The following is a 25000-nucleotide window of genomic DNA, read 5'->3' as shown; positions in this document are numbered from 1 at the left end:
CAGGAAAACAAGCTGCAGGTGTCTTTCTGCGAATCCGATCCCCTTCTGACTGCAAATCCCCCAAGACCCTGGAGCACTGTGCTTTATTATTAGCCTGATCTGTGAACAGAGAGTGTAACATGAAGTGAACATGTTTTCGGTTCTCTCTGATCTGTAAGACACCACCATCATACTCCCTTTGTTTGTAATATCCATCCACGTAACCAGAGCCTGATTACATATACTGTAAGAATCCATCAGCCACATAACAGAACTCCCTTAATCTGACCTACTTCTTCTTTTTATATGCTTAGCTCCCAGGTATGCTGTCTAATCTCTGCTTCATTTAGAAACTTCACCTTTAAAAATGGAACAGATCTAAGGAAACACTAGCTACTGCGCAGATGCCAGCCTCAGTAGAAATCTCATTTTTCTATTGAAGTCGTCTTAATTTTTACCATTCTTTAAAACAAAAAAACAGGAAATGAATTAAGCCTATATATTGTACTGCTCGTAATACTTTTTATTTTCATGTTGTACATCTGCTTGGTTACCACACAGCCCACCCATAAATTGTTGTTACCCTTCTAGGTGCTACAATGCAACTACACAACACTTCCAACCCTTAAATTGATGTTAACAGGTGCATAAATGTGATCCTGTATAGGCTGTGTAATCTTCTGCTTTAACTTTATCTTCAAACAAAACAAGTTGGATAATTAGCATCAGCAGATGCCATAATGTTTGATATTGTGGATTGTTCTGTTTATTGGTTACTTGAGATTGGAACTGAATACAAGGAAATGTAGCCACCTATTTTGATTAAACAAGCCTTGATGATGATTTACATGAACTTGCTAAAATTTCAATTAAAAAAATATAAAAAAAAAAAAAAAAAACAAACAAAAAACAAACCAGCTTTTTCATAATGAGCATGAGGTCTTATGGGGTTATATATTCTTAACATTTTGGCTTTTGATTTCTGTAACAAGAATGGCTTTCTACTTAAAAGTCTGTTCTCGAATAAAAAAAATAAAACATACTTGTAATCGCCTTGCTTCTCTTGGGGCTCCGATTTCTGAACACCAAAACATCACATTTTATTTTATTGCAGCTCGCCGCTAGGTTAATAAAACGACCACTGCTCTGCCCTTCCAGTCGCCCACTCCTCTCTTTGATCAGCTATTAGAACCCTAGTGCGTCAGTGCCCTGTGAAGAAATGCTGGCTGTTCTGCTTACCACTGCAGACTGCGTTTACAAACATGTCTAAAAACAAGCTTTCTTATCTCTAAAAGATACAAATTACACACTGCACTAATTTTAACTCCACTCTATGGGAGTAAGACTCCCTTAAACAGCCTGTTTGATTCCACAACACTGTATAACTATTATTAACTGCATAATCAAAAAGGCTGCACATATGACATTTACTATAGTTCAACTACAGTTATAATCTTTTTTAATGGACACAGTGGATGCATATTAACCACTGTGGGAGCATTATTTCTCAGCCTGTAATATTGTAAAGCGGTCATTTTCATTTTTTATTGCTGTTTTTTTATATTCTGTTGAAACAGGTGGAAGCAGGAGATCATAATGCTATGGTTTTGCTCCAGTGCACAAGCTGTATCATTTTTTTTTTCCCCCAGTGGAATAAGCTACTGCTAGAGAAAACTAAAACAAACAACACAGAATGTTTATTTAAGGACTGTTGCATTAAGCTAACTACTTTTTAAAATAATTGTAAACCTTTCTTTTAAAAAGAAAATCTGTTATACATGGTATATAAATAATGCATGTGTCAGAATATATTTTCACACATCGATGCTTGAGACCTTCTGAGTTGCTTTGTAGCATTTAACAGTTTTCTGAATTGGTTTTGACAACTCATGCATTTCCAGTTCAAAACCAACATGAGACATGCTATTGAGTGCTAAGAAATTCTGTGTACTAGTGTATTTTATATATTGATGTTTTAAAAAAATGGTTTAGTAGCAGTTTCTCATATGCATTCTGTCATTTTGTCTGCAAAAAAAACAAACAAAGAAAAACACTAAATAAAATCCAAGTGACATGTAGTTGATGGAAATGATTCTGGAAGAGTTATCTTGAACAGAAATACATAGCTGTGATGCCAAGCCTATATCAGCAAGTGTTTGTTTGTTCCTTGTTTCCTCTTTTTCTTCATCTTAAAAACATTTGCCTAAACCTTGTTTCTGAGTTCTCGTTATTGTTAAGTTATATTCATATATTAAATATACAATGCAATTGTAAGACTTTTTAAATTTTTTTATATCAGTTTAACAGCATGTATAGTAATTGTCTTTGAAGTCTCTGTCTTAAAAGGAACATTGAGAATATGAAATATAATATTAAATTAGTAAAATAAAGCTAGCGGCCTTTGCCTTGAACTATTTTAACACTCCACTCAAAACTGCAGACCAGTTTAGTAGCAGGCCACACAGTAGGAAAGACACATCAGACCAGTAATCTAATCTAATATACTAGTATATCTGCAGCATGGCCATTGTTTTGTTTTTTGGTATAAGACTCTTGAACTATATAATTAATTATTCAAGGGTCGTCTTTTTGTAAAATGACAATGGGGTTGCGTTTTTAGAGGATTTCACAGCACCACCTTTACATTTCTAGACTTGTGAATCCAGCTGTTTATACCAAGTGACTCTAGGTTGTTCAAATCCAGTCCTTTGTGCTGAGTGAATTTCCAAAATCTGGTCTTTCTCTTTACTGTTCACTATTGGGCTCTATGCTAAAAAAAACACTACATTATGAAGTATACCTGTATTAGATCTTACTCCATAGATAATTTCACAAGGCCAGTGCAATGTCAAGTGCCCTCAGTTGTCTATACTGATAGGGTGACTGTCATTAATGTAGAAGCTGCACCATTGGTGTGATACATAATAAGAAAATAAACCACATGGATCTTGCAAAGACCAGTGTTGAATTGAAGCAGGCTGCTCAAGGGTTCCCATTCGCTGGATTTATACAAATCCCTCTGTCATCTCACCTTGGAAATATCAATGTTTTTTCTCTCTCTGTGATGTATCCTCCATAGAGATACAGGTTGAATTTTCATTCTATTAAAATGATTAAATGAGCAGGACAGTGGGGGGGGTTTAGGGGGGTGAAGTGAATGTCGTTGAGTCTGAGCTGTCGTTGTCGTTGAGTCTGAGCTGCTAATGTGATGCCAATGTTTTGTTGCAGTCCACTAATTATTTAGACAGTGGAGCTCAGGCAGACTTGTGTTATTGACTGGATCTCCACTGAGATTAAGAGGCACAGTAACACCCCTAACCTCAAAACTAAAACAGGTTTCTGCCTCTAGAAACTGTCCAACTGCAGCCTCTAAAAAAATATTCTGGCCTCTAGATTTAACCTCAAATTTAAGCCTTTAACAAAATATTCAAGACTGTTTACCAACCAGTTATGAATTTTAATCAGAACTACATTTCCCATCATCCTATGTAACTGAGATGGATTTACCAGTGAGCAGGAAGGTGATGGGAAATGTAGTTCTGAGAGGTCCATGCGGGTACATGTGAAAGGCAGGGAATGCAGTTTAAAAGTTTCAAAAAGTGGTCAAAATGTAAATAAAGAAATAAATAAATAACACACCTTCTGTAAACAGTTGTAGCAACACATGGGAACATGTAACACAATAAAATAAAAAGGTTCTTATGTACCCTTTAACCCCTCCTGGTCTGAAATCACATATTGCAGGTCTAAATTTCATTTCAAGAATATGGATGTCACATTGGAATATGCATTATGACGTATAGTGCACTCACACACACATAAAGAAAAAATGCTGGACAATGTACGCCAAGTTGCACAGTACAGACCAGGCCAAATTCACAGTACAGACCAGTATTTACCCTAGCACTTAGCTGCAACATTTTCTTTTTATAACATTACAGAACTTGCAAGAAATACTCCTTCTTAAATATCTCATTTGGATTTTTGACAGTAATTTATAACAGACACATTCTATAAATAACAACTGTAGCATTGGAAAAATGAACAAAAGAAAATATTTCTTACAATTACAAAACAATTCTACAAACAAGAATGACATAAGAGATCCCATGACCTAGTTGTGCCATACAGTTTTTCTTAATTGCAGACATTCTAAGTCTGGTAAATACTTTTAAATTGACGCCTTTGTATTGCATATCCATACAGTATGTAAATTCCTGATCCTTTCGTGAAAGTTGGTTGTAATACCATCGCACATTTGAAGAGATGCAAAATAATATTTTCAGAACTGCTTGTCAAAAACAGAATAAGTCTTGCAATCCAAATTTTTTTTAATCTTTAAAAAAATCTATTTAGCAGCAGTTTCTTGTAGTCTGGCAGCATTGTGACATTGTGCCTGCAAAAAAACAACAAAAAAAATATAATAGAATATAAAACACATAGAATATAATCCATACATGAAATTCTATTGTACATGTCACGGATGTAGGTCAAAGTTATTTATTTTCCCTTGATTCTAAAACCAAATGTTAATTAGAAGATAAGCTGGGGATTGGTGATGTTTACTTTGTTTTCCTTGAGTTACTCAAGGAACCCAATGTCACAGCTGGTCTTATTGTGACCAGTACTAACAGGTCAAGATTTTCTGTAAATTACTTCAGTGTAATCTAATGTTATTTGGTTGTCAGAGCATTACAATTTGTCTATATTGGGTCTCAGTAAAGTGGTGCAGGATCAGGGCTTTGATGTCCTGTATAAAGGAGACTGGTTGGAGTCTCAAGGTTGCAGCTTCAAAGGCAGCTTGTGTCTTCCAGTAGCTGGTTGACATTCTATTTGTCAGCTGTAGAAAATGACAGGGGTTATGAAGTGCAGCTGTCCAACAGACCTCACACTGCCCTTGCATGTTTACCCTCCTGTTGTGTGGGGTTCCTCTTCTCTGAATCACTGCCCGGGCTCTTGCTCTGGGGATATTCCCTAGATGAGTGAGACTTGTACAGTAGTCATAAATAAATTGACTTTTTTAGTAATACAAATATTAACTTGGGATACAGTCGGTCACAGTGCATGCAGGCAGTATGAGAGCCTGTCCCGAGCAGAGACTGCCAATTGTGTCAGATTTTGTGGTGGTTATATGAGGTGGGCTTATGCCAACTGGGGCTAGATTGAGACCACTTAAACATGCTGGATTCTAGCGTTGGTCTTCAGATGCAGAAAGACATGGTTGACAATTGAATTTATCCCCTAGATTGGATGATTTAATCATGCAGGTGTATTCAACATATGTTATGGTATATTACTGTGCATTAAATCGTATTTGGGGTTTTAAGAAGACATCATTAACATTAGACTTTTTTAAAAAATGAATCAAGCAAGTTTTCAAGCTAATGCACCCTGCATCTCTTTGCGTTTCTTAACACAGGTAGAGATTGAGAAGCTGGACTATCACCACTACCTGCCATTGTTTTTTGACGGGCTCTGTGAGACGGTTCACCCCTACGAGTTCTTTGCACGACAGGGAGTGCATGACATGCTGGAGCATGGAGGCACCAAGATTCTCCCCGTCATCCCACAGCTCATCATCCCCATCAAGAGTAAGTCTGCTGTTAAGCCCAGCGGCATCTCCAAGGGCAGCGCTTTGAGAGCGGATATGAAACTCCTTCTGATGCATAGCAACCTGGAATGTGCAGAACACTTTGCTTTAACCTTTAAGGTCGTTGCCACGAAAACAACAAACAGCACTTAATGCTGAGCTAAAATTATTTATTTATTTATTTTATTTACATTTACTGGAGATTACATTTTTTTTATTTAAAATAGTGGAGGGGGGGGGGTGTGGATTTATAGGTAAAATGAAAGTCAAGTAGACTAATTTTATTTACAGCTTTGTAATGTGTTTTTAAAGGCATGAGTATATTCCCTATACGCATTTACCACATTTTTATTTTAAAAACTTGATAGTGGTGTATCGCTAATGTCTAATTGTTTTAAAAATCTTATTTACATGTGGTATTTCATTCATGCTTGCAACTGTCATGTAGTAAAAGCTTATAAATTGTTACAACAGTAATGTTATTGTAACCTTGAGTTTAGCTTTAGACTTTCAACCTTTTTAGAAATAGCCAGGATTCAGTTGCAAGCAGCAGGCTGATGGAATCTGAGAACGGGCACGTTGTGATTCTCTAAATTCTGTGTCAGTTGTTGCCTCCAATTGAGTCTCATGACCAGAGTGAGAAAAAAAATTATTTTTTTGTCACCCAAGTGAACTACTAGTAGGTGTTGACAGACAGCAGCAAAAGAAGACAACAGTGGTGCTAGCAGTGTGTATAAATAGTTAACAGGAAAGGGAGCAAGGGGTTTTATATGATCAACAGTTGGCATCCTTTTTTTTTGTTCTGATTTAATCTATCTTATCTGGAAGATCATTTTCAGATAGCCTCTGCTTGTGAGCTAGAGATTGTACACCCTGACAATGACCATCAAGACCCTGGCATAGGAAGTAAAATTATATTGACTACTAAGGCTAGACCAGAGGTAATATTCTTTATGAAAATACATACATAGTAGTGATAATGGAATTTTAAATGCATGCTGTTATTAGAGTCCTCATTATTAAAAGATGCACATTTCTGACCACGCTCAACCTGCTGGGGCATGCCTCTGTTGCAGATTAATTACTTTGCAAATGCATAATACAACTGAGCCTTTATCATCTTTAATCCAAACCTTCTGTACATGCTGCATAGCCTTAGCATTCTGAAGTCATACTGTTATCAGCCCTATGAGTTTAAAAACTGGACATTCAGCATTCTGAACATTGATGATTAACGCCAGTCAGCTTATAAAACTGACCTTATAGTATCTGACATACCTTGATAAAGAAACTGAAAACCACGCTATTTTACATGATATACTGTCACCTAGCAGTATAGAAATCTGTCTCCAACAGCCAGTATAGTAATGCTGTGTTGTTGATTTAGCATTTCTTAGCATTCCTAGCAGTTCAAAAGTAATGGACTAACCAACATTCAGAATATTGAGTTATAACATTATGTTGACAATAATATCATGCACAGGGAACTTTTCACAAAGTAAAATATCTTATTAGTGTCTGTAAAACTGATCAGCAGATCAGAGGATCAAAATAAATAAAATACACCATAGCATCATTATCTGATCTCTAGGCTTAGTCTGCCGTACGTGGGCGTGTATCTGTTGTTTAGCTCACAGTTAGGGTGCCCTTTCATGACCCAGTGCCAGTGCTGATTCAAAGACATAGCAAGGCGCCCAAAAAAAATCTTTCTCGTTAGTCCCTAATAAGGCCTGCATGACATTGCAAACTGACAGTTGTGGATGGGGTATGGATGTGCTGGATAAGCGAAGGGCTTGTGCTGTCAATGCTTAATAATATGCATGTGAATACACAAACGACAGGCATTTATTATTCTGTATACCCTTCCGCAGGTGCTTTCTGAAGAGTGTCTTTGTATTGTGACTTTGTTAATGCTGCCCCATTGAGCTTGCAGTACTCAAATTCTTTACAAAGCTATGCCATCTTGACAGAAATAGCATGCCTTTTGTATGCAGGTTGTTAAGCAGTAATACAACTAAATGTTTTGAACTTGGAAAAGTTATAACAAATGCGAGTCATATTTTCCCCAGTTGGAAATTGCAGGCAAATTGCCCATGCAGTACATCAGGCCTGTCACCTTTACTGAGAAAGAGGAGGGGTGTTAATGGATTAGTGGTCTTATGTGTGAAAGGGCTCTTTAACACTGGTAAAAAACAAAGGTGCCCGCTGTGTGCAGCTGTATACATCCACAGTACAGTATGGATATGTGAAAATGTTAGAGTGATATGTATGTACAGACTGTATGGTCCCTGTGTTTCCTTTGATTGGGATATTGTACTGATGTCCACAGTTATGCCTCAGGACATTTAACAACCAAAGTAAAGCAACAAATAAATAAATAAATAAACTCTAGAAAGTTTAATAACGATTTACAACCTCAGAGTTCGATTCATTTTTCCACAAATTTATTTTACCAACACTTTTGATATTTTTCCCTATAGTACCTATACATCTCAACAAGCTGGAAAGATATATTTTATTAACTGCACAAGTATTATTTCTTTTTCGCCCACACAGTTTGAAATTAAACTTTTATAACCATGCAATCCAGTACTTAAGCAGTAATACATTTAATTTCTGTCTAAAAAAAAAAAAAAAAAAAAAACATTATAAATGTCAACTACCCCTGACATTTAAGATTGAGAATTTATGAGCTTCCTGTGCTACAAATCTAATAGGGTACCATAAATAAAGTATCACATTTGTCGCTTCAATTGTGGTGTGATTGATATCTTACTGGTACAATGCAAGCAACAATACTCATCATAGTGAGCAGTACATACTAGAATGACAATTGACCATGGCTATAAGTGACACATGACCAAAAGCAGTATATAGATATGGTTCTTGAAGGTTGAATACTGTACATGTGATTCATACGTTTTTGGCTTTTAAAATTTGATGGTGTGACAATTTGTACAAATTAGCCCATCAAGACTAATTGAGATACAGTAGATTTCATATTATGACTTACGTATGTTATTAAAGAGGAAGTCGATTCAGAAGTGTTATGTATTACACTTCCCTAGCTATTTAATGGTATCTGCAGTCAGTCTGAGTAGTTGTGGGTCCTATAGCTCTCTAAATATCTCTTTACTTAGCTTTGAACTCGTGATCCAAAGTGCCAATACTGAACAGCCCTCCTCGTTCTATTCAAATCATATGACACATGTGTGACCTTTCAAGTCTGCCAGTTCCAGACTGTCTGTCTAACAAATGTAGAGTAGGAGGGGCAGAAAGAGTTGAAAGGTCACGTTGGCATTATATGGAATAAGGAAGGCTGTCTAGTGTTGGAACTAAAGATCTGTATCTCAAGTTCAAAGCAGATCAAAGCCAGGTAAAGGGAGATGGAGAGAATAAGGGTTCAGTATGGGAACAACAGAGCTGCTCAGAATGATTATGAATATCATAAAATAGTAATGGAAATGGAAAACACAAAAATCTAAAATGACAAGTAAAGAAACCAAGCAAAACTGTTACGTTAAAAAAACAAAGCAATGCATGATTTGGTAGAAAGAACTTTTCTTAATAACAATAAAAACAGGCTTTATGCACTGCGGAATATGTTAATACACTGTTTTGAGCTAATTCTGTAGCTAGGGAAGCATAGCTGTGCGTTTAATCCAAACCATTTATCTTAATACCAAATATCTGTGATCAGTTGGAACAGCTGAGCTGGAAACCAGTCCAATCCCAGTAATTAATGACCCCTTCTCAGCATGCGTTCTGTTAGGGTTATATGCTCTTGTAATTCCTCTTGCCTTAATGATTCCCTTAGTGTGGTCCTTTGCAGGTGAGGAAGAAAGATTGCTGGCACACGTTACTGATGTAAAACTTAAACACTGTTTTGTACATTTGTGTGCCTGGCACTGTAGAGAGGTGGAATTGAGTGTGAGTAATAGACAGATGTTCTAAGTCACCTGAGAGTGCCCCCAGCCTGAGAAAGTGACAGATGTTTATTTAAGAATTCCAATGCAGACCCTGAGCAGCCAGTCTAAGGCAGCCTCAGATTGTCTTTCTCTTATTTGACTCTTTGGTTTTATTTAGAATGAAAAGCCTGATTGCAGCAACATCTTGAGTTGTAAAACTATTTTTTAATTGTACGTTACTTCTTTATTTAGTAATACTTTATAATAACTGTCAAGATCAGGCAATCAGACATTCATATAAAGTGTTGCATATAATGCTGCGTATTATATACAAGCTGTGCAGTATAGTTAGTTGGGTAATACAGTCAGCACTCACGTATCCGACCCTATAAAATTTTGACTTCAGTGAGGGTTAAACACGTGTGACGCTTATCTGATTATTTCATTTCGGTCCGTTCCAACTTTGTCCATTTGTCCGTTTTTTAGGGAACATAAAAAGGATATCAAAACTACAGATCTGAAAGGACTACAGAAGTAATACCGAAGTACAGTATTTTAATTCAGAACGATATGATTCTGAAAATATCACTTTCCAAAACTAAAGAGACGACACGTTAACTGTAATACAATACATACTTTTAAATCCATACATTTTGTAGCGGTATGTAAAATTGACCCAATAGCAAAATTAAATCTAAATGTTATATGCCTAAATGTCTAAATGCACAGAACTGCGTAAAACATAAAAGGCAATGCAATTTAGCAAATGCAAAAAATATTAAAAAAAAAACCCAACAACAACACAGTTTCCAGAATTAAAACAGTATCCCAAGTCAGTATTCAAAATAGCAGAATATAGTGCTCGATAGGGCCCTAATGTCACAGTTCACTTGCAAATGAAAATGCACAAAAGCAACTAAAGATCACAGATTTGAAATAAAATATATCACGCTATCTAAAACTGTTTAATGATTAACTGTAACATTGACCTAGCTTGTCTCGTTAGTTTTGGCTGCATTTTCGTCAGGCGAAACTGGAGGAAGCGCCGTGTAACTGCACAATATAAGACAGACCGATTTGGCATGAGAGAGAATTAAATTGAATTATCAGAAAAGTGGTGACGGAGTTGGAAATCATGTGTGACGGGTAAGTGCATTAATTTGTTACATATACTGTATATAATGGGGATTGATTTTATTCTTAATGCAAGGCCGGTAAAACGCGATTGACATGTATCTGGATAACAGATATCCGAGTGCTGACCGTATCATTATTATACAAGAGGTGCACGTTGTATAAGAGATGTACATTATACTCGGAGTGCACATTGAACCAGCGACCCACTCACTGCAATTGAGCATCTTAACCACACTGCAAAAGCCAGGCTCATCTGCATTCGGGGTTAAAGAACTTTTAATCTCATTTTACCGACAGGTGACAGAATCCGTAACGGCAGTGTATCACACAGCAGTGCCCTTTACACACGTTATATCCTGCCAATTACAGCTGTTGCTTTTGAATTACTCACATGTTTAATCAAACGTTGCATTTATAGGCGTGGACTCCATTTTTTAAAATTTTGTTACAGATGCCTTCTATTATTTACTGGAAATATCTACCTAGGTGTTTATGTTTAAAATACTATCAGTACAGCAAAACCCCATGTGGAAGGAAAATGTCTGTCTTGCATTTGATGTTAGGGTGCTTATAACTCCACATATATAAGTGCATGGGCTTATTTATGAAACCAAAGGAGTCCATTTTGTCAGAAAACAGCATATAACCACATACGATTACAGTGTAATAGTAGCTGAATGATGCCTGTTTGTCTCACTGAGTCACTGAGTGACTAGCCAAGTTTAAATTATTGGAAAAGTGTCATGCACAAAAATCGGAAATATAGTGTGAATAGATACCAGTGAATCACATTGTGTTAAATGAAGCACGGGAGACACTGCAGGTTTAAATTGTCAGATGAAAGTATAAAGGATTTTGTCTGTGTGTATGTGTGGGTCCTTATTAATAATTAAAGTTATTTTACAGAACTCTGTTTCCAGTGTAGAGTCTGACAGCTTTGCATTAGACTAGGCTGAGTGATCCACCGCAGGGTTTCTAATGCCCACTAGAGGGGAGGGTTAGGATTTAATGTGTTCTGCCTGACTTGGTTACAGTATGTCTGTGGGTGAACTTTTCAAAACCAAAGCTGGTACTTTTAGTAGAACAAAGACTCTTGTGATATCTTTGGTGCTTATGTTCTGCAGTGGATTACCCCTAGCTAATCTGTCTACTAATTGTGCACTTCAAGATTAACAATGTATTACTTATTCTGTACAGTTACATAAGCAGCGGTAGTAGTAGTTGTAGTCTTATTTGCAGTTTGGAAAGTAACCTTTCTTTCTTCTGGTCTATAATCGCTGTAGTTGTCCAGAAAGGAAAATAGAAACCATTTGTCTGTTAGAATCTAATTTAATTCTTGATGAATTTACAATATTTATTTTTTTAGATATTATTGGTACTTGGTATACAATTTCCTACCAATTTCCATAAAGCATTTCCTACCTTCTTAACTTTTACTCAGATTTTATAAACTTCATTTAAAGATCCCTGTTCCCAGTATTTATTTTCAAGGCTGAAGAGATTTCTTTATTTTTTACCAGTCCGCCTAGCACATGCCATTAAGTAATAATAGCCTAATTGTTGCAAGTATAATCTTTGCATAATTTCCTGAGACTTTTCCCAGTTCCGATAACTTGCTGCTGTGTTTCTAGAACAGGACTGGTTCTACTGTTGCAGTGTAATACACAGGCTGTATAAAGTTGTTCAAAGGCACAGGTGGATCTCACTCCCCAGTCTCTATACCATCAGTCCTGGCTTGCTGCAGCTGCTGTTTATTGTCAACTAGATGAAAGCAGCAGCTGATATTAAACTCCTGCCCCAGCTCCATATTACTAAGCTGGCTCTGAGATCTGCAGTGAACTACTTACTACTTACTACTTGCACCAGCATAAGACGCTTATTTACATTACAATAAATAAGTGAATGACAGTTTCCTTCATTGTTTGCTGCTTGAATGGCATTGGAATACTAGTTATCCATGCAAGAGTCCTGTAACATTCCTTTAAAAAAAAAAAAAACAAACAAACACAAAAACAGCTCATTGTTTTTCACAGATCAGCAGACACTGATTCTGAATTGTCTGAGCAATCGGCATGAAAGTAGGAGTCTGTCGGCAGCATAAAATAAAATGAAAGAAAGCTTTTCTTAAAGCAACAGTTTGACTACCAACAGAGCCAAACGCTAGAGTTAAGAGAATGGCATTTAATCCATCCGCTAGATTGTTGATATACTGTCTGATGTCAATATAAATCATCACTATTCTGCAGCCTAAAATAAAGGCAAAGAAGAGGAATACAGAGAGTTATGAATTAAGTTAACATGGCCATGTGTAAGCAAACTAAAGTGCAACACATCCGAAGACCTATTAAAATGCTTTAATATGACATTGCATTTTAACCGTAAATAACCACAAGACAAAAAGCAAAGGACAAAGTACAAGTTATGAAAATAGCATTCTTTTCTCCAACTTGAGCAAAAGCTGCAGTTCACTGCTTACTCGAGTTAGATCTGAAAATAAAGACCAAGGTAAAGTCTTAATTCTATGAAGTGTACTTTAGAAAAAAAATACAGTACTTTACATATAGCTGTATTATAGATCAAATAGGGTGTTTAGACAAATGGAATACTTCCTGTTTTTTCAAGACAAGTTGAGATCTCTGTTTTTGCTACATTAAAAAAAAAAAAAAAACTGCTAACTAAAATTTAAGTCAAGTTATCAGTTGCATGTATTTATCTGCCCCAAGTCTTGTTCCATGTTGGTGTATTATTATCCCATAAGTCTTAGGCACAGATGCCTGATTCATTTGAAGACACATAGTAACAAGTTGTTTGTGTACGCTGTGTTTGTTGTTTCAGATGCTCTCAACACTCGGAACAGGCAGGTGATCTGCACCACACTGAAGATCCTGCAGCATCTGGTGATCTCAGGAGACATGGTGGGGGAGGCCTTGGTTCCCTACTACAGGCAGATCCTGCCCATCCTCAACATCTTCAAGAACATGAACCGTGAGTAGAGCTTCCCCGACACAAATCCACGTCACTTACACTGTGAAGGTAGCCCCAGTTTGAGAACTTTTATAATGTGTGCTGAACATACAATAATTATATTATAGAAACATAGCAGTTCTTACAGCTGTTCACTTTTTGTCTACGTTAATATTTTCTTACATGTTTAATATCCTATTATCAGTGTCTTCTTCATTCACTGTTGTTGTTTCTGTAGATCCCTGCATTTCTGAAGGGATGCTAGAAATGACTACTAGGGGTGTGCAGCTGTAACTTCTGCATCCTATGATGATGACTTAAGCAATAGAGAATAAATGAAAATACACAGATAAGAAATTATATATTAAGAAAATATGGATGGTATAAATTAAATTTCATTCAGAAACTTCAGATTTAAATTAAAATACTAAAATGTTAATTCCCAATTAATGTTTTGCTGTTAGGTGGAATTTTATGATGGTTTTGCACTTATCACAATGCTTTAACTTCATGAGTTTGTGAGTTCTTTAAATATTTTGGATTGTTTTCATGGTTTTCTCTGCTTTTCTTGGGCTGCTAAACAACTGTTTCATTAACAACAAAACAGCCATTGCAAGTACAAAGAACTTAAACATCTTGTTACTGCAAATGGCTTTCCTTCTGACACCCAGCACGTCTGGCACACAGGTTAAGCAGTGTGCCTCACAGGTCACACAAAAGTCAGTGATTTAATCTTGAAATGCAAAGCCAGAATCACCTGGCTTCCTGCCGTTGGCTCTAACAACCAGGCTACACTGTCTTCCCCGGGGGTCTTCTGAAAGATAGTAGGAGCAGATAGCAGGTCAATTTCAGACGGATGAGTTTCTCACAACATCTATCTGTAAACATCTATGAGGTGACAGTCTTATTCTGCTTTCACACATGAAGTGTTTTGCAGGGTCATCCTCCATAATGAACTGTTCATCAAGAGACTTTCTAAATTATGTGACAGCAGTCTGTGTTCATGAAGCTTAGTCTGGGTTTGGCAAAACGTGTTTTGTTACTGTCTTTTACCTTTGGATAGTTTTATACAGGGATTGAAATAAATCACCTGCATATTATTGCCATAAGGGCCATCAAGGACAAGTGTCTGGGGTGTAGGTTTCTACCACTTACTGGTCCGCTCCATTTCTTTTTCATTCACTGACACAAAAACACTATTAAACCTTTTATTCCAGTGTCCGATTAGCATTATTTGTGTAAAAGCAATCTGACATTGTTACTCAGAAAGTAAATTTAAGAACTAAGCTGTTTCTTATTTCTTAATTTTTTAAAAATTTTTGGATGTGCAGCCTGGAGCAAAAATGTTTGATAAATAGAGGCCTACCGTAAAAAAAGATGTATAAGTCGCCCCCCTCACCCCCCCTTTTTCAGACAACAGTTTCAGGAAAAAGCCTATAGGTCATACTGGTGTATAAGTCACTCCCCCCCCCTTTTTAGGACCCCCTAAAATACCTAGAATATCGACTTATACAAAGGCTTTTACAGTGTGTGTCAATTGCCAGTAACACTATCTTCTAATCTGAGTTTCTTGTTGCAACATCTCTCACTGAAGCAGTGTTCTTCTAGATGGAAGACATGCAGCTGCTGCTATTACTAAATTAACCTGCATTCTGTATGAATTCCTGCAGATCGTTTTAGACAGCTTCTATAATTTGGGTAGTGAGTAAGTACGGCACCGTACCGATATACACATCTTCAATTTCAATAAGAAATATATTACATTTCAAAAGAGATACCCTATCAGCAAGACTCTTTAAAAGAATGTTTTAGTGTATGTGTGTGTGTGTGTGTGTGTGTGTGTGTGTGTGTGTGTGTGTGTGTGTGTGTGTATATATATATATATATATATATATATATATATATATATATATAAATCAAATTTACAGGTCAATGAACCACTTTTAACGAGAGGGCTATATTTATTTTTCAAAGCACTATATAACCTCAGAGAATGTTTACAAAACTCTTCAAAAAAACATTCCTTAGAACTGTTCCTAAAGTTTTGTATATGAATCAAATCAAAGTACTTTTCATTACACTGTGTAATATTGTTTCAAAGGTGATATTCTAAACACAGGGAGTTCTCCTCGCTCACCCTTTTTAAGCATACGTTTTGAATTCTTTTATAATGTATAACAGAGTAAGCGATAAGGGAACCTTTAAAGAAAGTGTCCTAGCTGTTTTGCAGCATTTTCCAAAATTTGCTGATAGTAAATGTCATTAATACAACACTGTGGTTTACTCTTAAAGCGTTATCAGTAGTTGACATTAAAAGCTTCAAGCCCATTTAGTCCCAGAGATGAGTGGTATTCAGTGGATAGTACAGGCTGTGGTGTCATGTCAGATCAAAAAGGGAAACAATCTAAGTGAAACTGACAGGGGAGTGGCGAACAACACATTGCACTGAAAATGAATCACCCCTTTGATTAATAAAAGGGCATTGTGCATCCGGCATGGTTTTTATTAGAAACTTTAATCAATATCCAATTTCTTGTCTTTTGAGTCTGTTACATTATCTGTGGCTGAAAAAACAAAGCCTAGCTTATTAATCTTTTTTATGTAAATCTCTCTGTAAATTAGCTGTCAACTCAATTTCAAAATCATTTGGATTCAGTACTTCGTAACCACAGCGGTTAGCAAGCCTGCCCAGTTGAAATAGTTTATCTCTGACTGGAAGCTGTGTGTATTCATTATTTATTTATTTTCCTCTTTGTTCACGCAACTGGGCTGCTTTTTAAATTTGACCTTTCAAAATGAGTTGCCACTGATGTAGAAATGACAATCCAATGAATTATGTGATGAAAGACCACTTTTGTTCATTTATAGGAGTATAATTTATGCTATAAAAACACATTAGCAAATAAAAGAACTGGATTTCACTTTCCCTTTATGAGCAACAGTGAAATTCACACATAACAAAAACATTCAGCTCTGCATAAGGAGTATAAACCCCAGTGCTATACACAGCATGCATCATACATGATGATGATCATAACATGGTTTTAAATGTTTACATTTATGGCTAAATGGATGTACAAAGCAAATAAATTAGCAAACAGGTGGGCTATACATTTTTAACACATTTACATTTTTCAGATTCCTTATGTTTCATTACAAAAAAAAAAAAAAAAATACATGTGATAGCTGTGCTTTACCACCTTTTAAAAAAGGATCCCGCACAAGCTTTCATGTCCGTGACAAACATCGATCAGATCCATTGTTTCACCTGCTGCTCTAATACTAATTGATGAGAAAGTCAAAGACAGAATGGAAAGTAGTTCCTTGGAATAAAGTAATAGATGTTTTATGTGAGTGATGTAAAAAATAAATTAAAAACCCCTGTTGTTAGCTGAGTTAATGTTGTTGTGGTACGATTGCTGATGGGTTATATAAAAGTCACATCTAATAGCCTGGAGACAGCTATTGCTGGTAACGTAATTGTAGCTAACAAAGTAATTCCATCAATCTTTTTTTGCCCTTCCATTAGCTGTATATGGCTATGTATGTGCTATGTATGTCTTAAAAGAAACACGTTATAGCACATGTGTATTTAAATTTTAAAACATTACATCTGGTACGCCTGCATTTCACCTCAGCAGTGTCTTTTGGGACAAAGCATGTTACTGGCTGAAAGCATGTCAGTCAACTTGGGAAGCAGCTGATTGGTTATTGACAGGAACAAAGCTAGTGAAGGGGTGGGGTCAATTTCACTCTCCAGGTGAAATGACCCAGGAAGTACAAGACAGTGAAAAAGCATAGAGTTTTCTTTACCCTAAGGTAGTACCAGATAATATGTTTTTTTTTTTTTTTTTTAAATAAATACATGTTTGCAATGACCAATCAAATGAAGAGATGTGCACAGCGGAGAACAAACTGCTTGTATCTAATGATTGTTCTGTTTTTTTAAGGCAGCAAATAATATGTTAAAAAAATATACTAGGAATAGTTTGGGGAAAGGGAAAGATGTTGAAGACAGGACCAGATTTATAAAGCTTCTTGTCATTTTTCCCCTTTCCCCCCAAAAAACACATTTCATACTTTACAAGCACCTAATTGTGAATATATTTAATTATATTTTTGGCTTGTATATCAAAGAGTTATTGTCTGATCACTTTCTTCTACCATCCCATCACAGAACACTGCATTGGGGAAATAGACCTTGTCAGTACTTATACAGAAGCCCTTTATTTACTCTGTGTTTTTTGTCCCCTCAATAAGTACAAGTTGGTTCTTTGTTCAGACCAGTTAAGGCTTACAGCTTAGCACGGTACTGCCCTGGTTTTACTGCCAATGGATTTTAATATACATGGAATTGCATATTGTACATTGTGCAGTCTCTAATGAGCTATGTTTGAGACATTTAAAGGTATAGAGTATTTTCTTAGTTCTGTCTTTTCAACCTTTATATACTGGTTACAGTAGTGGTAGGACAACACTGTGATCTGGAGCTGTTTGATATTTGAGCATCCTAACAATTGAGGTTACTAGATCATTTTTTATGTGGTTTTAATGTGCTGAAGTGTTACTCAAGCCTTTTATAGCTAGTCATAGAAACATATCATGCTTTACTAAAAATAGTATTGCTATTGTATCTTGTATCTTTTTAATAATAATAATAATAATAATAATAATAATAATAATAATAATAATAATAATAATAATAATAATAATAATAATAATACTGCTGCTAATACTAATAATAATATAGCATAATATAATAATATTATAACCCACAAGAGTGAGTCACCAGATACAGATTTGCATGTACAGTTTGGTTGTGTTGTACTACATACAGCATTAAAAAAAAAAAAACAAGGATATATCGTTAAACTATTTTTTACAGAGAACATTTAATTACCTTTTGCCTCCCGGCACTTGGGTTTACAAATAGGATACATTCTTCAGCAGAGTTCTTCATTCAGGAACTCTCCAGACTCCTTTGGGATTCTCAACATCACAATGGTAAATGGTATTACATTACCCTGGGAGACTTAATAACTTGATGGCTATCTGTATATGAGCGATAGAGACCTCGTAACCAACAAGTGTTTCTACAGGGGATCTGGGAATACATGCTGCTGTCTGGGATGGATGCGATCTAATACAATATTACCAGTATTGTTCACCCAACTGAACTTCAAAAGAGAAACCTGTAAAAAAAAATCTAATACAAGTGGATTTTTAAAACAAAAAATGGTGATAAATGAATGTGATGTGTCATGGATATTGTATAAACAAGAAAGGTTGTAAATAGAGTCATAGATTATAGCCAGGGAATAAGGGATTATAGGTTATAGGCAGAGTTATAGGCAGATTGTCATTATTTACATGTGATTTAGCATGGGAAACGTACATAAATGAGATTCACCAGTTATTGCCTTGGAACTCTGATAGCAGATTGTATTTGCAACCCTATTACTACCTTTCCCTGGGGTTATCGACAAATCATGTCCAGAGCACCAACCTGTACCCACCTGCAAAAGGGCATTCCATTCCACTAACTCGTTCATTAATTATTGCTTGCCAAAGAACCGTGATGGATGAAAGGGGTGGCATGATTGGAGAAACATAATTCAATAGGACTTTATGTGAAAATTACACCAATGTTGAATATACTGTCCAATGACTGGGTACGAAAGAAATGGAGGAGCTGGTGATCAAACTGATGACAACCTTTAACAATCGCCATTACAAGCCATTACAATTGTATTGAATTTTGTGCACATTCTACATAAGCGTTTATAATACCAGGTCCTGAATCTATTTTATAGATATTTATTATTGAAGGATGTCACAACATTAAGTAACTTTTTTGGCCATTTTAGGATTCCGAACATGAAAAATGAAAAAAGAAAAAAAAGCGTAAAACATAAATGAAAATCCCCTTTCTGATTTCTTTTTGTAAAGGTAATTATGAAGTCATGATTCTGTAACTATCACTTTAAACCTTTCTCCATATAATGCAACAGCAGCCAGTATGAGGAGACGCCATGCCGTACTAACACAGGGGCAGTGCCCTACAGAACAAATATGAATAGCACGCTTTGTACTCTTGTATGGTGGTAACACTGAATAGTTGACTAGTCAAATAGTAAAGTGACAAGAGACCTCAGAAACTGGCAGTCAACTAATTGCTCATCCTCCACATTTCAGATAGAGGGACGTGCAGTTGCAATCCATTAACATATAAATGACATTTTAGAACATTAGTAAATAGTTCATATTTTCTAATTAAAATATAGTCCACAAACAGAAAAATGGTACAAACTGTACGTTCACAAATTGAGCACCAGACATTATGAAAGACATTTCATTTTAAAGTGGTGACAAGTTGACTTATTCGACTATTTTGACCTCAACTATTTGACTCTCATTCTAGCCCTGCTCCTGTATTTCCTTTTATTTCATTTAATATATTCTGCATCTTTAATGAACTGTTTTAAATTGGAAAACGTGTGGCTGTATCTTTGGGTTCAAATACCTTGTATACATGTAAAAAATGTAAATCATAAAATAGGCATTTAAGAAAGCAATGTCCCTTGACGTTCACCAGCAGAAGCTAGTTGATGTTGCTAATATAATTCCCCTTTTGTTTACTCTTAGTGTTTTAATAAACCACTGGAAATCCAGCAGCAGTTACAACATGTCTTTGCTAGGTTTGAGCGGTAAGTGCTTATATGCCATTCATCACTGCCTCTCCCATTGTCTTCCAGTTAATTTTGCCTCTTTTATCTTCCTTCTAAAAGTGTGGCCGGCACAGATAACATTTTACCCAGCAGTGTGTTTTTTTCTCTTCACAACACAACTTCAAACTGTTATCCTGACATATTTCAGACAACATACAAAACTACAGCACCCCTAGGTGAAGTCATTTCCATTTCACAAACTGATGGAGCAGTTAAAGGAGAACTTGTTGACTCTTTTGGACAGTGAGGAATTACTGCTGGTAGAGCAGTATTTGAGGGCAAGGATGTGCTGATTGTGTGCCCTAGTTTTGATTCCATAACATGTTGCAGAAGTATGTATTTAGTACATGTATTCACCTTTTTATTACAAAGATTCTTGCACTTACAGCATAGTAAGTATAGTGGGTGCAACATTATTTCAGTATAACACGAGAAGTAAACGGCAGTGCACAGCAACATTTATTATGAGTAATTCTTAAAATATATGTAAAAAAAAATAAGCATTTCACTTTTAGCTTTATGTTGGGACCGAGAGATTGCTCAAATGATCTCGCTGCTGTACTTTGCTTGTCCACAAAACAATCCTTTTTGTCAGTCAAGTTTGTTTACATTATCAACGGTCCCTTTAAGTTAGGGACACAAGCCTTCCTTGAAGCCTGGTGTACACATTAGCACATACTTCAATAACATGTTCTATACTATCAGTTATTAAAATACAATACCGCAAGTTTCCAACAGGGAAATGGTAACAGCAATGCTCTTCCTACTCAACATGCCTGAGAGCACATAATGATTTTTTTTTTTTACCTCTACATGTCTAAGAATGAAACTATATATATATATATAATATATATATATATATATATGATATATATATATATATATCTATATATATATATATATATATAAATCTAATCTCGCTTTGGTTATGCCTCTTGGTTCTGTTAATTTCAATTGTCAGCAGGTTTGTGCAGGTAGCCAATCAGGCATGCTCTGCAGCCCCTCGGCTGAAATGATTCTTGCCGTCAATTTAAAGGTCAGGAGATAAGACTGAAGCTCATGCATATTCTAAAAAATGCACAGAACCAGGGTGTCACGTTTTCCAGTCATACTTCAAAAGACTTTTAGTTCTTTCAATTTGATTTATTTACTGTATGCTTTATTCTTGTTTTTGTATGTGTATGTGTGTGTTTTTAATATAACTTTGTGAATCTGCTACTGGATTTGACAGCACTGGCGGCTAAAGTTCTCTGTTTCAATAACAGTAGAGATAACAGTGGCAGCTGCAATGAGAACTCGTCTACACATTACCTTCGAATATGCTTTACCCTGCACTACAGGGACCAACCAGCTTCTAACAGGCAATTTTTACCGCTGTCTTTCCAATCCGTGACTTTTTTGTACCAATCGAAACATTTTAAAACCAATGCTAAGGACCAAACTAGCATATCATTTAGCTGTGGAAAAGTGTTGGAGAAAAAATGAATTCCCTGTAGATGTGGTGTAGTTCTACTAAGTGTCGCTCATTTACAGTAAGGCTGACAATTCATTATGCATTTCAGTGGAGCACTTAACCCCTAGTTCTTTTCATATTTCACTATTTTTGATGCTCTGACCTTTGCATCTATTTATTTTTATATTTTTGAGATATGCTGAACAAAATCAAATCAAAAGTCGAATCTCAAACATTATAGTTTGTGCAATGCATAATTTAAGCTGAAGGTTATTCTATGTATGAATGCTATAAAAATAAAAAAAATCCCTATTATAGTGCACAGCTCTTCTATAGTATATATAGCCATTTATCCTTTTTTAAATGAAATGTTGATATTTTTGCAGTGATGAAGCACCAATTATATTTTATAAAATTTCCTAAAGTCACACCCTGTGCGTATCCTGTAAATACCATCTTGTACGAGATTATGATGGTGATGTAATACCACAGCTGTTGTCGTCCATTTAAGAAAGTAATAGGATCTGCTGTACTTTTTCCATAGCATTTTATTGTTCAAACACAGGTTCCAGTGTTGTGCAGGATTATATGGAGACACGTGCTGGTCTCTGTGGTTAGTTGTTGTGTCTCCCTGTCTCTTAAAAAGTCAGTGAAGCCTGCAATCTGAATACTTTAACCCCATGGACCGCAGCACACAATACCAGTTGTCCTGTCTTTTCTCATCATTTTTGTTCCTTTGAAAGGAGATCCACAAAAGCAGCTGTTGTCATATTGTATTTGTAACGAAAGAAGAAAATCTGTTCTGTTCAATCATCCAGAGGGTCTGTAATCCAGAGAGCCAGTGAATTGTGTGCTTGGTTAAATCTCCTTTGTGGAAGGCTGTCGCATGGAAAGAAGAAGGATCATAACTATTATTACCAGCTGCTTCGTCAGTCTATTTTAACAGTGCACATTTAACATAGTAACTTATGAGTAAGGCTGGATGTTTTTTCATAGTTACCACAGATTTCTCGATTTCCGTAAAATGTACCCATTGCCATGTGATATGTAGTTCACCGTGAGAATTCCCATTTCTGAAAGAACTGTGTAAATATGCATATTTTTATCACTTAAAAATAAATACAGCAAACGTTTATGTGATTGTCGCACTACCTGTTACGCTGCATTTAGGAACCTGGCAGCTGGTTTAGTTTGCTTCCAGTAAAATGATTGAACACACAGCATTAGAGCAGCACAAGCATCAAAGATGGAAAATATTTCTGCAAGATGGGGACATTTCACATGTCTGTTGTTATTGTTATATGTATTTATGTTTGATTATTCTCTGATGGTGAAAATAGAATGTATTTAAAAGGTGGACATAAAAAACCAAATATTCTACAATTTAGCATTCACTGTTTTTCAGCATTTAAATATTTAGGAACATTTGTTGTGTAATAATAACCCTGGAGAAAATGATCAATTTTGAATGTCACAATGCTGTTTTTTCTTCTTTAATAAATATCATGTTTAATCACAAAATATCTTGAAATACCTATTTTGGACCGTAAGTGCTGTGAAATAAGCCATTTTTTACTGTGACAAAATTACAGCCCTACTCATTTTTGAAATCTACAATAAGTTAATAGCACTGCATGTAAGTTGTCTCTTATTAAATAAGGGATCATTTCGCAGTCACCCAAACTGCACAAGGTGACATTTCCTGTAATAACAGGAGACACCCTACACACAATGTATTAACATATAATAACACCTGATTGGAGTCTGTGAGTGGAAAGGTGGAAAATAGGACTTCTGTTTTATTATGGTGTCAAGGGTCTGATGTAAAGGCACAGTGCAGAGAATTGCAGATGCATTGCCTCGCCGTCAGGAAATTATTTTGCACTGTGGCCTATGTAAGCTTAAGATCACTGCAAATAACTCAACACACACAAATAATGAGTCGCAACCATGATAATGAGGGTTGCATCGCACTGTTTAGTGGCCAGACCTACAGCCCAGAGGTGAGGTGAGTCAAGAGAGAGCATTAGATGCTGTATGAGATTATTTTCTAAACTAAATTACTCTCCACAATGATGTGACTAAGCATGCACAATGCAATGTAGGACGCAACATACACATTAAATAAAAAGATTCTTGGTTGGGCTAATAGTAAAATGTTCAGCTCTGGTATAGCTGCAGTAGCTTTGCAGTTCGCTATTCCTATACTATATTGAGAAATAAACTGACGGTTGGACGAGCTGATTAGAGCAATATCTGCTGTACCTTCCTAAAAAGAGCACTTTTTTATCTGTGCAAATGATCTGCTATATTCATGTTTCTATAACCACAGGTTAGTTCTTTGGTGAATGTTTTATGGATTGCCTGAATTGTATATCTCCCGGACACCTGATAAAGTCCAATAACAACTTGGGGACACAGCTGCTATTAAAGAGCTGTAATGAGTGGAACCTATCTCAAGCATGCATTCAATAAGAAGTCAGTAATCTCTGCAGGCTTTCTTATTGATCACCAATAAAAAAAAAAAAAAAAAACATTGAATGGAAACACATCTGAATCTGTAGTTTCTGCTGAGTACAGAGCTTTAGCCTGAAACACACAGAGAAGGCTGAAGGGCAAGCGAGAAATGTTAGAGACGCACTACATCATACCATACACAAATCTGCCACCAAACCTCGTCAGCATTGTTTGAGGTCTGGGTTCATAGGTGCACTTAAATGTGCTGGGCAGCAAAAGAATCCCAAAATTGAAATGCCTTTGACAGTTTTCAATACAGATTGAATTGATACAGTATGTCTACAGTTCATGTTGCAATCTCTAAACCAGAGGCTCCCAGAGCTTTATCCTGTTTTGTGTATTTTGAACCCTTTAATCAAAGAAGGTAAGGCCCTAGACCATCGAAGAAAGAAAGGGCCTAAATATATGTGGTAATCACTTTCTCTGTAGCCGGAAGGGAATTCATAGCCGACTTAAATAAAAAAAAAATACAAAAATAAATAAAAACATTGGCAATGTTTTTTAATTTCCATGACTGGTTGGTGTTAATGACATTCCTGACCTATCTATAAGAAAGCCCTCTCAGGATCTGACAGTTGCCCTGTATCCTAGAAATAAAAATTAGCACAGCGTTTTGCAATTAGTTTTAAAGGCACTTAGGAATTATAAATTAGAAAATACTTGGTGCTCTTGAACTAAATTTTAGCTCTAAGAGGAACTCTAGGGCCAGAGATAATGGATGTTG

The 25000-nt window shown here is 36.0% G+C and overlaps 1 protein-coding gene across 1 annotated transcript; it reads left to right on the top strand.

Annotated features, from left to right (window-relative positions):
• Nucleotides 1–5398: 5398 nt before the first annotated feature.
• pacrg (PARK2 co-regulated) lies at nucleotides 5399–13634 on the top strand (the record flags this gene model as incomplete). Its single annotated transcript, XM_041240507.1, has 2 exons — nucleotides 5399–5570; nucleotides 13450–13634. Coding segments are annotated over 2 exons (330 nt in total), but the record flags the coding sequence as incomplete, so codon positions are not given.
• Between the last annotated feature and the right edge of the window lie 11366 nt (nucleotides 13635–25000).

The sequence above is a fragment of the Polyodon spathula genome, unplaced genomic scaffold (assembly GCF_017654505.1).
Source record: "Polyodon spathula isolate WHYD16114869_AA unplaced genomic scaffold, ASM1765450v1 scaffolds_609, whole genome shotgun sequence".
Classification (NCBI taxonomy): Eukaryota; Metazoa; Chordata; class Actinopteri; order Acipenseriformes; family Polyodontidae; genus Polyodon; species Polyodon spathula.
Note: the sequence above shows the minus strand (reverse complement) of the source record. Positions and strands in the feature narration are given on the sequence as shown.